Source organism: Rhinolophus ferrumequinum, chromosome 21, assembly GCF_004115265.2.
Source record: "Rhinolophus ferrumequinum isolate MPI-CBG mRhiFer1 chromosome 21, mRhiFer1_v1.p, whole genome shotgun sequence".
NCBI classification, from domain to species: Eukaryota; Metazoa; Chordata; class Mammalia; order Chiroptera; family Rhinolophidae; genus Rhinolophus; species Rhinolophus ferrumequinum.
Window position 1 is genome coordinate 39,026,727 of NC_046304.1, and position 14,148 is coordinate 39,040,874.

The window sequence follows — 14,148 nt, forward strand, 5'->3', positions numbered from 1 at the left end:
GCTGTGGTGGCAGGTATTTAGGGGTCTGCCATGCATCTATGCCTCTGGCCACTCCAAAACCACCCCCTTACAACACACCCCAGACCCACCTTTCCTGGAACTGCTTGGAGGGGATAAGGCCAGCTCGAAGGTTGGTGTCCCCCACTCGCTTGGCCTGCCACCATGTGGGGTCATCCTGGCTCACCACCTCCAGGACCTGCCTTCGCTGGAAGGGCAGGCCTGCCTCCTGGCAGGGAATGGCCCGGTCCTCCTGAGGGTTGTAGTGGAAGAGGGCCCGCATGAACACCTGCAGAGGACGGGCTCCGGTGAGATGGACCTTCATCACGGAAGCATAGGTATGTCTATGCCACATTGAAGGACATATGACAACTACCGTTCACAATTTGGAAGAACAAGCAGCCTTGAGAATTGAAAGCGAATCAGAAACACACCGCACACATTTTCTTATTATGCTTCAACCATTTTGATTATTATAGTCAGGCAATCCCTCAAGAATCAGAAAATTAATAGATGGGCCCCAAGTCTGAATTGCTCTTTCCAACCTAAACATTTCCTTTGTTACCTGATCTGCTGTCCTTAGCATACACAAAGCAACAATTAGTCCTGGGAACAAACAAAACGCAAAGGCAAGCACAATCTGTAACTTAAATGTGATTTTTGATTTGCTAACTGCCCCTCGTGAAGTCAGCAGCCATCTGTTAAATAAGTAATCAAGATGTTTTGGTAAGAACCCAAATATCAACAAAACTACTGTTACTTATTTCCTCACCATCACATTTCAGTGGGTAATTGACACCACATTTTTTACAGCTCAATCCTGCCTCATCTGCCATATACTTGGCCAACCCCTAACTCTGCCCTTTACCCTGAAGTCATCCTTGCTAGAGAAGAGGGTGGGAAAACACAGCATTTTGTCACACTTCCTTGTTCTCTTCTACAATTAAGTGGCATGGATTTACTTATTTCTATTTGGGCCCAATTACTTTATCCGCAAACAGGGGGGAAAAAAAAGTTCAGAGGGCTTCCTTAGATCCAAATCATATTCCTTTATGTGCCAACCAGAAAAGATTCAGTTAGACAACAGAACTTCCTAGCCAGGTATTGTCATGACAGATACCCTCCTCCAGCCACAGATGTCACCAGCGTCCCAACCACTCAGAAGAGAATATAATCTTAAATGGGAAGCCCAGACCAAGCTTCTGGCTCAAGAAGAAATATTTGGGAAGGATGGGCTAAGGGAGAGGCTACCTATTTTCTCCTCCAAGAAAACCACGTTCTCTCCCTGTATCAAGTTAAAACCTTTAGTGGTTGCTTATGACAACCACGTTAACTTGTCCCAAGAAGAACCACCTTCCATCAGGTAAGAGAGAGTCCATATTACATGTGCCCTGGGATTCAGTGGAACAGTGCAAATAAGAAACAAGCCATAAAAACATTATTTTTATTATTTTCATTTGCTGTAAAAACAAACAAACAAACAAAAAACCTGATATCAAAGACATTGCCCATTATTAATCCTCATTCCTCGAATTATTTATTGACACCTATTATGTGCCAGGTGCTAGAATGTCCCTTCATTCATGCATTTAGTACTGGGCGGCAGGGGCTTCAGGAATCTACTATCCTGAAAAACTGGCAAGCTTTCTTCTATCCACCAATGAAAAGTACAAATTCATTACGTTCTCCTTTCTGCCTTGGCTGCCAGGAAGTTCATATCCAAATTTATCTGAAATCAAGTAATGCTCTCTTCTGTCCTCTCTACCACCACCTCAGCTCAGGTGTTAACAGCCTCTCACCTGGGTTTTTATAACAACCTCCTACCAGATCTTGCTCCCTCCAGTCTCCACCCACTCCATCCTCCTCCAGGTGGCTACCCCGAGAGCTTTCTAAAACACAAACAGGGTTGTATCATGATCTCCCCTCTTAAAAAAAAAAAACAAACAAACAACCCTCCCAGACCCCACCACAGTGTTTTTTCTCACCAACACCCAAACATACTTTTCTCCATCACTTTGAGCCTCTGTATATGCAGACCCCACTGCCTGAACTTCCCTCCACTTCTTCTTCCCCAGGGATGTCCTACTCGTCTTCACTGCCCCCCAAGCCTCACTTCCTCACCCCTGCTAGGTGACACCTTCCACAGCCCTGTCACTCTGTACAGTGTCCATAGCACTTATCACATGGTAACAAAAGATTTGTTCCCCAGTCTCCCCTTCTGAGCTAGGAAGCTTCAGAGTTCCTAATCTACCCTGTCTCTAGCATCTGGCAGAGTGCCTGGCACAGAGGAGGCACCCAAAAAAGGGTAGGCTCCACAAAGAATTAAACAAATGGCAATTATTTAATTGGTCCTAAAGCCAGCACATTTGGTACATTCTCCTCCTCTTCACAGCCCCGATTTTCTATTTCAGTTAAAATAAGCTTTCTTTTTATTAGTAAGCTACATCAAATCCTCTTTAAAAAGACGCAGGGTACAAACAAATGAATCACTCTGTGACTGGATTACAATTTATCAAGCGCACGCTCTGAGGGCCAGACGTATGATCTCTTCCCAAATGACCTTTGGGAAGGTCAGTCTTCCCAAAATGACCAGTCTTCCCAAAAGACTGCGCTGGGGCCCTCTCCCCACCTCCAGCCCTCCCATACCTTGCTCTCCTTTAACCGGTCCTCCTCCTGGGTGGCTGGGATGATTTTCAGGGTGATGGATCCCTGGGACTGCGCCTGAAAGGAGAGAGAGCACAGGCTTATCGTCTTCCAGGTCTAAACCTCCATGAGTTCCCATCTTCTCAAATCTGAAAACTCATATTCAGAGGAAAGTCAAACTCGCTGCCTCCCCTGTGACCTATCCTTATATGGTGGCATTCGGTTGAATGAACTAAAGCAAAACTCAAAAACCAAGTGTCTGCATTTTCATGGGACAAAGGGACAGGTTTTAAATGAGAACCCAAGGACAATGCCTGCCCTGAACTCCAGCTTTGCATCACTCCTGACCTCTAGTGCCTCACAGGGCTACCCTGCTTTCTTTCCTCTTAGGTTATTCTAATAACCTACTCCAGTTTCCTGTTCCTCCTTCCTGCCTGATTTGGGGCTGGTTCCCAATCAGTACTTCCCTCTTTGCTTCCATCTTCCCCAATGGGCTTTCCAATGGCAGGCTACTCTAACCTTTCCAGGGGTTCCCTTCCCCTTTGCACGACAGAGACCCTGTGACCCTGCATCTCCATATATGGGGCCCATGAGGGCACGTCTCCCCCAATAGCCCCCCTAGCCCTGTATCACTCTGGAGGTCAGCACCCAGAACCAGGAAACGGGCAGTGGAGGCAGGAAGGGGCTGCCAGCAACCAGGGCTCCTACAGTGGGGTCTTAAAGAGCAGGCCTCCGCTTTTCAGATTTCATTTTGTTTCTGCCCCCAAACCGTCAGAAGGTAGCAAACAGTGTCCTGTCAGGGGAGAATGCTAAGGATAAAGAGAATAAAACTATGACTGGGGCTCTTTACAATTTCAGTTTTGACTTGAACTTCCAGAATGGACTCTGGAGGCTGTTTTCATCCCAGCACAGATGTGAAATGCTATATCCCTTTCCAGATGTTTACATACTAATGATCACGAAACTGAATGAGAAACCATCCCTGTCCCTACTTTCCAGGAAAGGAAATCAAAACCCAGAATGATATGATAATTTGCCCAAGGTTGCACAGCTAGAAAGTGGCAGAGGCAGGATTCAAACCCAGGACCAGCTGACCTCAAAGCCCTTGCTCCGGGTCCTCCCTGTGCTGCAATCTCTTGTTCCATATTCCTTGGCCCTTCGGAAAAGGGGACCCTTTTGGGGGGGGGGGGTCTTCCAGAAGGGTCCTCAGGAAAGGGAGCTAGGGATCAGGGGCATTGGCTGTGCTGATGAGAGGGACCACGAGAGGCAGATGGACTGGAGTTCCCACCCTGCACCCAGGCACACTGTCAGGCCACTTTGTCTGTGGCCTTCCCATGAAAACAGGGAGACTGAGCCAGGTCTGCCCTGGCTCCAGGCGGCACCCGGCGTTGGTCTCCAAAGCAACCCCCAGCATGCGTGCAGCACGGACCAGAATCTGGCTGATCTCGTCAGGCCGCTTGTGCAGGACTGTGATCCCATTCACTTCTCGAAGCTCGTCTCCCACGTGGACCAGGCCTAGGAGACACGGGTACTGACCATCAGTCCAGGAAGGGGGTCCCGGCCCCCAGAACTCGGAGCTCTGGGCACCACTGGGGCGCACCTGAGGAACCTGCTGCAGGGCAGGCTCAAGGTTTAAAGACAGGAAGTCCCTACTGTGTGCTGGGTGCCTCACCCGGTGTCACAGCCTTACAACCACCCGGGGAAACCCCCACTTTACATATGGCAGCCGAGATCCAGAAAAATGCTACAGCTTGCCCAAGGCCACACTGCTATGACATAACGGAGCGAGTGTTGAAATACAGTTATTTTGACACAGAAAACCTGTGTTCTTTCTGCTGTAAGCTCCGCTTCTTTAAAAATATCATTCACTCCTCACTTTCCTGAGTTTACAGACACACTCCGAGAATGTCCTTCTCGAATCTTAACAAGAAAACTTAAGGGCACCGGGGAAGATGTCATCAAGAGTGTTAAATACACCTGTCTGTTGGCCTCCGTTTTAATGACAAGCACCATCTGCATATTAGGCCCTATTTGCTACGAAAAATGGACAGTGGCCCAGAGGCAGCAGCACCACCCAGGAGGAGGTTAGGGGTGCAGCTCGGGGCCCACCCAACACCTGCTGAACCAGTATCTGCCTTTTAACAAGATGCTCTGGGGTGGGGAGGAAGGGGTTCATTCACTTGCTCATGTTGGAGAAGGTCACGAAGGATTCCCCACAAAAATGACCCGCAGACTTTGGGGGCAACAGCCCTCCACCAGGAGGTTTGCCTCCTGACTCAGTTCTTCCCCACACCAGTGATTCGAAACCTGTTTTCCACCCAAACAAATCTGGGACATGTACACCCTCCCCTCGGTAATAATGGCAACCAGATGGTAGGGAAGGGTGTCCCTGCCCCCAAGTTAGGAATTACCTGCCAAGCCCATGCTGTATGCTTAACTACCATAGTCCTCATGGTTAGCCAATGCATGAGCCCCTCTGATCCCGCCTTCCCACCCCAAGTACTCCATGGCCGAGAGATTTTTCAGACAATTAAAATGTCTACTGGGCTTGGGAAGAAGAGAATTTCAGCCCCGCTCCCCTACTCCCAGCACATCCCAAGCAGGAGACTGGATAGGAGGGGGAAAGGGGACCTGTAGCCAAAGGGGGATGATGGCCATCCCTTCAGCCAGGCTGGCACTGATGCCACTTACCGCTCCGGTCTGCTGCACCCCCTCTCATGATCCTGGCCACCACGACAGCCCCCGAGTGCTCATCCCGCCGGATGGTGGCACCCTGCATCAGAGACAGAGAGGGAAGATTCCTCAGATGCAGCCCTACACCTCAGACCCTGACTCTCTGGAGCCCACAGGGCTTCCCCATCCCTCCCTCTGTCACCCCAGAAGGCAGATCAGTGGGGGCCTTTCCAATGCTGAGGACGCAATAAAGCCAACATCTCACATTAGTATAACACAGCACTTTACAGTTTAAACATAGCATAATAACATGGTGACAGTCTCATTTTAGAAATGAGATATGGGCTCAGAGAAGGTAAACACCCTCAAGGTCACCCAGCTAGTATGGAGTAAAGCTTTTTGTGATGCCGAATCCAGTGCTTTCTCCCTCATATCATAGCCCTGGGCCTCTTGCAAAGACATTCAATAATGAGGAGAGTATGTGCCAGCAAATCCTCATCCTGCCTCTAACCAATCACAGGGTTACAGGGCCTTCAGTTGCTGAGGGGAACCAATCATACCCCAGCCAGAGCTTTGGGACCAGGACTTGGTCCATGGAACACAGCAGAAGGAACGTCAAGGGTAAGAAAGGTGCTAATGAGCCCTCGGTGTCCTGCACCACGCAGGCTGGACTGTGGCAAGGCAGGGCGACAGTCAGGTGAAGAGCTAAGCTCTGGAGTTGGACAGCCCTGGGTTTGAATCTACTCTGCCATTTACTAAAAGCACGCAGCCTTAGCAAGGAAGCCCATTATCCTCTCTGAGTCTGTTTCCGCTGGGATAGCATTTAACTCACGGGGCTGTGCAAGGATTGCATCAGGTAACACATGCAAGGCACTTAGCACACAGTAAGTGCTCAATAAATGCTAACCATTTATTATTGGCTGTAACAGCAAACACACTGGCACACTGATTAACTTCTATTTGAAGTACGTAAGATAAATATTGCTGAAAAGAGAGGCCATCAGCTAAGCACCCTGTGGCTTCTTGCCCCTAGATCTTTTAGCTTTCCAGCATCTCTGTTCATTCTTTCTTCCTTCCTCCATCTCAGGGGAGGGGTTCCTTTTGTCTAAGCTGGTTCCTCTACCCCTCCCTCCCTCTCCTGCATTCTCAATGCCCCCTCTCTACTGGCTCCTTCTCCTGCTCCTAAAAAATATTATCAAGTCTCTCCCATCACTAAAAAGCCAGCATTCCCACCCAGCAGCAGCCAGTCTCCGTTTCTTTGGAGCGAAGCTTCTTAAAGAAACAGTGCTCTCTCTGCTTCCTGCCCTCCAAGTCACTCACCCCTGAAATCTCAAAAGCTCCAGCAAAAGTACTAATGACCCGCCAGCTACCACCCTCAGTCTCTCTCCTCTGATCTCCCTCTTGTCTGACTCTGGTACTCACTTTCCCTCTGGAATTCTCTCTTAGCCAGGACCCTGCGTGACACCTCTCTCCCTGTTCTTCTCAAGGACAAATCTTCTCCTTTGCTGAGTCGTCCTTTATCTGCCTTTTAAGTGTTGATTATAGGGCTAGGCCTTGCCCCGGGCCCTCCCCTTGTCTCACTCTGTATACTCTTTACCCAGGTGGTCTCGAATGCTCAGCTATGATTTTAACCCCTCCTGGATGGGGGACGCTGCCAAATTTGTATCTCTGGACACATAATCCTTCCACCTTCTGGACATCTCCACTTGTGGGTCACACGGGCCTAAGCTCCTCCTTATTCCCTCCCATGAATGATGTCTCCAGAGCCCACCTAGTCCCAGCCAGACACCTGGGCATTATCCTATGTGGCTCCCCAGCCTCCTGCCCAAACCGGGGCAGTCTCAAAGTGAAATTAATTTCATTTCTGAAGGATTTCTTGGATTTCTCTTCCTTATTCCCAAAGGCCTAGGACAAGCCCCATTCCTGAACCTCATGTATCTGGCCCCCACCCTCAAATTGGTTTTCTGCTTCTGGCCTCAGACTCCAGGCCACTTTCTACTCAGTAGACAGGGCGATCTTTCTAAACTGCAAATCCGGCAACATTTTTTCTTACTTGAAACCTTTCCATGGCTCCCCACCGCCTTTGGGGTCCAAGTAAGCCACTGTGCGTGGACAATCAGGCTCACGATCTGCTACTCATCTGGCCTCCCCTCTGTCGCTCCTTACCTCAAACTTGGCATTCTATGTCCACACCAGGCTGTTCAGAGTTCCCTAAATACCGTACACCATGCTGTTTACCTTCCCCTGGCTTTGCTCATGCAGTATGTGTGGAATGCCCTTCCTCTCCCTTTCCCTTCTGAAACACTCCTGTTCCTCTTTTTGGCATCCGGCACGGGCATTACCCCTTCCAGGACGCCCCCAGTTAAGACCTCCTGTGAACTCCCAGAGGGCAAGGACTAGGTTTTAATCTCTGAACTGCCTGCAGCCCACAGGGTGCCTGGCACACAGGAGGGTACACAATGTGTTTGCCAAGTTGATGGATGACTGTCCTGTTTTGAAGGTAAGAAAACAGAGGCAGAGGAGAGATGCTGGTCTGTTTGTTGAAGTGGCTCATCTGAGGTCATCTGATGAAAGATGACAATAAGGAGTGCCAGCTGCGGAATCTCTAGGGTAAGCACTCAATTCTCCGGCCCTGCCTTACATTGAAAGGTTTCAAGTAAGAAGAAATGCGGCTAGATTTGCAGGTTATCTAATAAACAATCCTGCCCCTTTGCTTGGTAAATCAGTGGTGAGCCAGGACCAAAATGATAACCATCTGTCAGCTGGAGAGAAGAAGGGCTGCTGCCCTGAGCTTCCTCAGTATTCAGAGCAGGGACTGGGAAACTTATTGTATAAAGGACCAAATGGAAATATTTTAGGCTTTGTGGGCCACATGGTCTCGTTCGAAACTACTCAACTCTGCCATCGAATGTAAAGGCAGCGCAGACAACATGTAAATGAATGGGGTGGCTGTGTGCCAGTAAAACTTTATTTATAAAAACTGGCAGTGGGCTGCTGTGTTTGGCCCTTGGGCCGTAGTTTGCCAATCTCTGGTTCAGAGTATGATGATCAGAGCTGCCTGTACAGCTGTGCAGGTTCTTCACTGCACAAAAGAGCTTGGCCACAGTTGAGGGAGGCTGTGACCACCCAGAGAAAGGGGTACCTTGCACACAAAAGTGACAGCCCTGACAAAGCTGCCATCTCTCACTCCAAAGACTTCAGGAGGGTCCCTTCCCAGTTTTCTGGATGGAACAGGGAGAGGGTGGGGAAGAGAAGTGGGTGCCTCATACCAGGGGTTCCTTGTTCTTCACCAGGCGGACGATCTTCACTGATTCTTCATCAAAATCCTCATCAATACTATCAGGTAGAGGGGGCAGAACAGGGTCGAAATTCTTCTGGGCAACCGTGTCATGTACCATGAGCATGGCCTGTTAGGAGAGCAAAAGAAATGAAAGGCTGGCCCAGAGCTCACAGGGGCCAGGGGACCATGACTGGGCAGTGGTCTGGGGGGCGGGGGGAGCAGTGTGTGTCTTGGATTTCATTCCAGAGAGACAACAAACAACCCCAGACACCAGCATTGAAGATCCCTCACTCAGAAGTCTCCTTTCTTCAGTCTCACGACCAAGCGAGCACTCCCTCCTGCCCCCATCCCAGGAGACACAAGCTGTGTGGGCGAACAGGGACCGCAGCGTGACTACCCTGAGGTGGGGGGTGGACAGCAGCTGCAGGAGCTCCCTCTCATCGCTGTGCACAGAGGAGGCCTGCAGCTCCTCCATCACCTATAAGGGAACGAGATAGGAGGCAGTGGATGCTTCGAGCCTGCTGGGAGTCACCGGGAAAAACCCTGCTCCCTGAGTCTCAGACCCAAGGGTCCTCCCAGCAACTGCTACAGCACCCAGGGACACATTGGACCCTGAGACACCCCAGGACTGACGTTCCCAGGGAAAGGACACCAGGGATCACAAAAGCTTGAGCAGCTCCACAGGGTAATCCTAGTGGGCACTAATTTATAAAGCCCTTACTGTGTCATTTGCTTTATGTGGACCTTCTTACTTAACTTTCATAATGAACTACATGTAGTGGGTATTATTACTGTGCCATTTTACAGATGAGAATTAAATGAAATTAAATGTCTTGCCCAAGGTCACAAAGCTGGTAAGTGGTACTGCCAAGACTTGAATCTGGGTTTATCTGGCTCCATTAACTGTGCCCTCACCATTGAACTATTTTATAGATGAGGAATTTGGGGGCTCAGAGAGGTCGACTGACTTGTTTAAGGTCACAGAGCTAGCAGTAGAGGCAGTGCTGAGACTGGGAGCCTGGCGTTCCAACGTGCTCCTCACCACATTCCACAGAGGAGCAAGGTGCAAGATCTGCACCCACAGGCCACACCCTGCCCTCACCAGGCCATCTCCTGGGGTTAGGTGAGTTTATTCAGCAGCTGGACTTAGTAATCAATCAGCTTTCCCCAAACGTGCAACACAGAGAACAGGTTCACAAGAAATTAGGAAGCATTCCTTTAAAAAACAAGGAGCCGTCATAGCTGTACCCTTTTTCCTAGCATAAAAAAAATAAATAAATAAATAAATAAATAAATAAATAAATAAATAAATAAATAAATAAAAAACGAGGAGCCTAAGCCAGTCAGCGGGGACGCACTGCAAGTCCCTTGCCACCAGGACTTCACACTGGGCCTCCCCAAAGCCTAGACACAAGGTCTTGCTTGACCTATTCATGTCGCCAGTCCTCAAAGTTTGGGAACTGCTGATCTGATCCAAATGCTCTCATTTCACAGCTGAGGAAACAGACTTTCTCGGGAACACACAGTAAGTGGGCGTCATCATGTCACCATGTCCCCCAGCCCAGTCCAAGGCTCACGAATTCCTCCCTGCCTGTTAGGGAGGGGGAAGGAGAAGGGAAAGAGACGCTCTTCATCTCAGGGCTCCAGAGTCCCTATGTTCCCTAGCTAAGCAATGGCAACGAGGCAAGATGAAGGAGCCCTGCGGGATGGGGAAAGAGCTGACACGGTAAGGAAACACCTGGAACTTACATCCTCAGCAAGGGCCACAGCACTGTGCAGAACCGGGGTTGGACTTTGCCTCTCGTAATAACGAAGCTTCTCGTGAATCTGCAAAGACAGCCAATTTCAGGCTGGGGCCTCCCAAGCCAGCTGCCAGGCTTACTCTGGGTACCACACAGCCCACCCACGACTGTGGGTCTGCAAACTGGGTCATCGACGGGGCAGTGTAAGAGAAAGCCCTGCACGGTGGACTAGTGAAGACCTTCCTGGGGTAGGGGGTGGCCAACAGCCAGCTAGGAAGACCTCTAGAAACCCTCACCAAGGAGAGATGAAACGGGGCTTTACCTTCATTAAGTAACTGAGGCTTTTTTCACTGAAAACATCCCTCAGGAAGCCCATCTCGTCCTTGTGGTTGGAGTCAGGTCTGAGCTGAGAGGTCAGCAGTGCCAGGGTTTCGTGTAAACCTGAGGAGAGTGTAAGAAAAACAAAGTATAGCAAATGCAATGGGTACTTCCTGCCCCATGGGACCCCCAGCGGACCCTCAACCAACGTGTCAGCCCTGCCATGTGGACATTCTCTCCCCAGGCCCTCATTCCCAGGGCTCGGAGGCACCGCAGCTCCTGGGAGCCCACATTGGCATCAGCTTGCTTGCTTTCCAGCCGGGGTTGCTGGGCAAACCCTCGTCTTCAGAGCCTTGGAGGCCCAGCCCGGGGAGGCAGGCACTTACCAGAGTCCTCAGACAGCACCGGCATGTCTGTGCTGGTCAGATCCCCAGCTCTGCCTATGGATTCTGGGAGAAAGGGGAGTGGGGGTGAAGCTCCATCAAGCATTTTCATTCAACAGTGATTACACATCTACTGTGTCTGTCCGTGGCCAGTGTGGAGACAGAGGATTTGGGAACAAATAACTCTGCTCACTTTTTTTCAGAGAGGAAGGAGAGAAAAGTAAGATTTGCTGAGTGCCCTCATTGTGTCAAGCATTGTGCTGGGTCAATTGATGTTTTCTTAATCTGCATAAAGCCCTGAGAAATAGATATTAATGTTCCCATTTTATTGATGAAGAAACAGAGGCTTGGAGGAATTCAGTAACTTTCAGGTCAAAATCCATATTCTGGTGGCCCTTCCAGACTGGTCTCAGAGGTACGAAGTGGCCCCTGCCTGAAAGTGGGCGCTCTCCTCCACGGCATACCCTCTCCCCTGTGACCTTCTAAAAGGCCTCCTCAAGTCCCTTGCCTGTCACACCTTCAACAAGTACCTGGCTGGGCCTACAAGCTCCCTCCTTCCCCTCAATCCCCAAGCCCCAACCCAAAGGGACCCTCCCCCCAGGATAGAGCATACAGAGGAGGTGGAGAAATGAGAGCGCGGGACGGAGGAGCCCTGTCTCAGGGGGCTCCCCAATGTGCTCTGCAGCACGTGGACCTCAAAAAGTCCTCCTTCAGAAAGGAACAAGGAGAGTAATGATTCATTCATTCCGCAAACATGGAGCCAGCCCCCCTGCGCCCAAGCACCGGTGACACCAAGATGCATAAGAATGGTACCCAGCCTCTAGCCACCGCCCCCACCCACCCCCCACCCCCCACCGCCACCACTACCGCACCGGAGTCACCCTCTGGCTCTTTCTAGCCGTGCCCCCGCCCCCGCTCCCCGCAGGCGGCCAAGCACAGACTCCAGCTCGCTTTCGGAAGGAACCTGTGGGACGAACAAGGAGCGCGGCTGGTCAAAGGAGAGGGAAACCTGGGTGACGCTGGGGGACAGTCTCGGAGGATGCTGAGCGGCGGGAAAGGAGCCGGGCGCACCCGGGTGGGGGTTGCGGGGAGGAAGGCCCGGGCCGAGGGGCGGGGACTAAGCACCCTCTTACCCCCAGCTGGGGGCTCGATGGGCCGCGAGGCCGCCGTGGGCACGAGAGGCTGGCCTGGGCCCATCCTCCCTGCCCCCGCCTGGCCCCTCCCGCCGCAGTCCCGGTCCCTTGTCCGTTCCCTGCGCGGAGTCCTACCTGGGCGCGCCGGGATCACTGCTCCAGCCCGGGAACCATGCGGGGGCCGGGATCTCGGCCACCACTGGCTCCTCCTTCCCGGCCCCTCCCTGCCGCGGACGCGCTGGGCGGGAGTGGTGGAGCCTAAGGAGGCGAGCAGGAGGAGAGAGAAGGGGACGCGGGAGGAGGAGGGGGAGGAGCGGAGGGAGCCCACAGCGTCTGGCACCGCCAGCCTTCTGCTGGCCCAGGCTTCACCCTCCCCACTGTCCTCCCACCTCGAGGAGCTGCCTGCCGGTGCCCCCCCACTGGGACACACAGCCAGCCTTCCCTTCTGCCCCCACCCCCGCGTATTGTGGTGTGGACGCTTGCTTAATATATAATTTGATTTTGCGAACATTTATTGAGTGCCCTCCAAGTGCCAGGTACTATGCCAGGGACTGGGGGTTCAAAGATCCTGGATTTGAGGGACTCCAGGCTCGGGAGGGGACCGGTCACACACGAGGGCAACTCGCTGTAACAATACAACGTGCCGGGAAAGATTTATCAGTGCGCGCTGCCCTGGGGACGTGGAGAAGTAAGGGAGGGAGAAGTCGGCCTGAGGAGACCGCAAAGCTCAATTCTGCTCTGGTAGAGTGGGGGGAGCGGAGGCGGGGGACGGCGGCTTGTGCGCAGGGGTTTCTCCTGGGGGACAGGCTCGGAAATGGCCATGACAATCACTGACTTTTATTGTGCTGTCCCTATGCCCCAGGTACTCCTCAGATCCCTTCCCATCACATTAGCCCGAGACAGAGACCATTATTATCTCTGTAACTGAGGAAACAGAGACTCAGGGGCGAAGGCTGTGCGTGGAGGAGAGGGCAGGAGCCGTGGGATGAGAGAGCAGGTGGTTGTGGGTATCAGGGAGTGAGGAGTAGGCCAGTGAGTCCCCTCCCCTCTCCACAGCTGCAAAGAAAGCTAAGGAGAGGAAATGGGTGTACAGCCCCCAGCCCCATCCCCACCCCCACAGCCTGCAGTGCCCGGGGAGGTTGTCAGTGGCAGAGTATGTCATGATGACATTTTCCCCCCTCCTTCCTTAAACATCTAAACCAGTGCTTCTCCAAACAAGAGGTGCGTGTGAATCATCCAGGGGTTGTGTAGGGCTGCAGTGGTGCCAGATTCTGCATTTCTAACAAGCTCCCAGGGGATGAGATGCTCCTTGTCTTAGGACTTTATTTTGGGTACAGAAAGGCTACAGGAGATACATTTTTATGTGGGGTGCTTAGTGTTAGATATCAAGAGCCATCTGATATAGGGTCAAATTATTTTTGACAAGGGTACCAATAAATGGTGCTGGGACAACTAGATATTCATGTGTGTATATGGGAAAGGGGTGAGGGGACTGAATCCTTACCCCACACCACATACACAGTTCAATTTAAGAACGACCAAAGGCCTAAACATAAAGTAAACTGATAAAGCTTCCAGAAGAAAACATAGATTATCTTCTCAATTCTTCAGTAGGCAAAAATTTCTTAGGAAGGACATAAAAAGCATAGACCCTAAAAAGTTGATAAATGGAATTCATCAAAATTTAAAACTTCTGTTCATTAAAAAACACTATCAAGAAAATAGGTGAGCCACAAACTGAGAGGAAATATTCACAAAAGATACATCTGACAAAAGACGTGTATCTGGACTAAAGAAATCCTGCAACTCAATCATATAAAGACAACCCAACTCCAAAACAGGCAAAAAATGTGAATACACACTTCACAAAAGATGTATAAATAGCCAACAGGCATATGAGAAAGTGCTTATCCAATATCATTTGTCATCAGGCAAATGCACATTAAAGTCACAAGCAGGTATCATACAATCTACCCTAT

General features: G+C 50.9%; 1 protein-coding gene across 6 annotated transcripts in view; it reads right to left on the bottom strand.

Moving 5' to 3' along the window:
• Positions 1-12,492, bottom strand: part of MPP3 (MAGUK p55 scaffold protein 3) — a 32,488-nt gene extending 19,996 nt beyond the window's left edge. The window contains exons 1-11 of one of the 6 annotated variants that reach the window (XM_033089422.1): positions 12,305-12,492; positions 11,918-12,000; positions 11,040-11,102; positions 10,658-10,776; positions 10,343-10,420; positions 8,991-9,071; positions 8,583-8,720; positions 5,332-5,413; positions 4,070-4,155; positions 2,644-2,718; positions 90-286 (exon numbers count right to left, since the gene is read on the bottom strand). In XM_033089422.1, the coding sequence (XP_032945313.1) occupies positions 90-286; positions 2,644-2,718; positions 4,070-4,155; positions 5,332-5,413; positions 8,583-8,720; positions 8,991-9,071; positions 10,343-10,420; positions 10,658-10,776; positions 11,040-11,064 (881 nt within the window). In that variant the 5' untranslated portion in view covers positions 11,065-11,102; positions 11,918-12,000; positions 12,305-12,492. Of the gene's footprint in view, positions 1-89; positions 287-2,643; positions 2,719-4,069; positions 4,156-5,331; positions 5,414-8,582; positions 8,721-8,990; positions 9,072-10,342; positions 10,421-10,657; positions 10,777-11,039; positions 11,103-11,917; positions 12,001-12,169 lie in introns of all 6 variants that reach the window. The other 5 variants (XM_033089419.1, XM_033089421.1, XM_033089420.1 and 2 more) reach the window with 5 other exon arrangements.
• Positions 12,493-14,148: the final 1,656 nt, after the last annotated feature.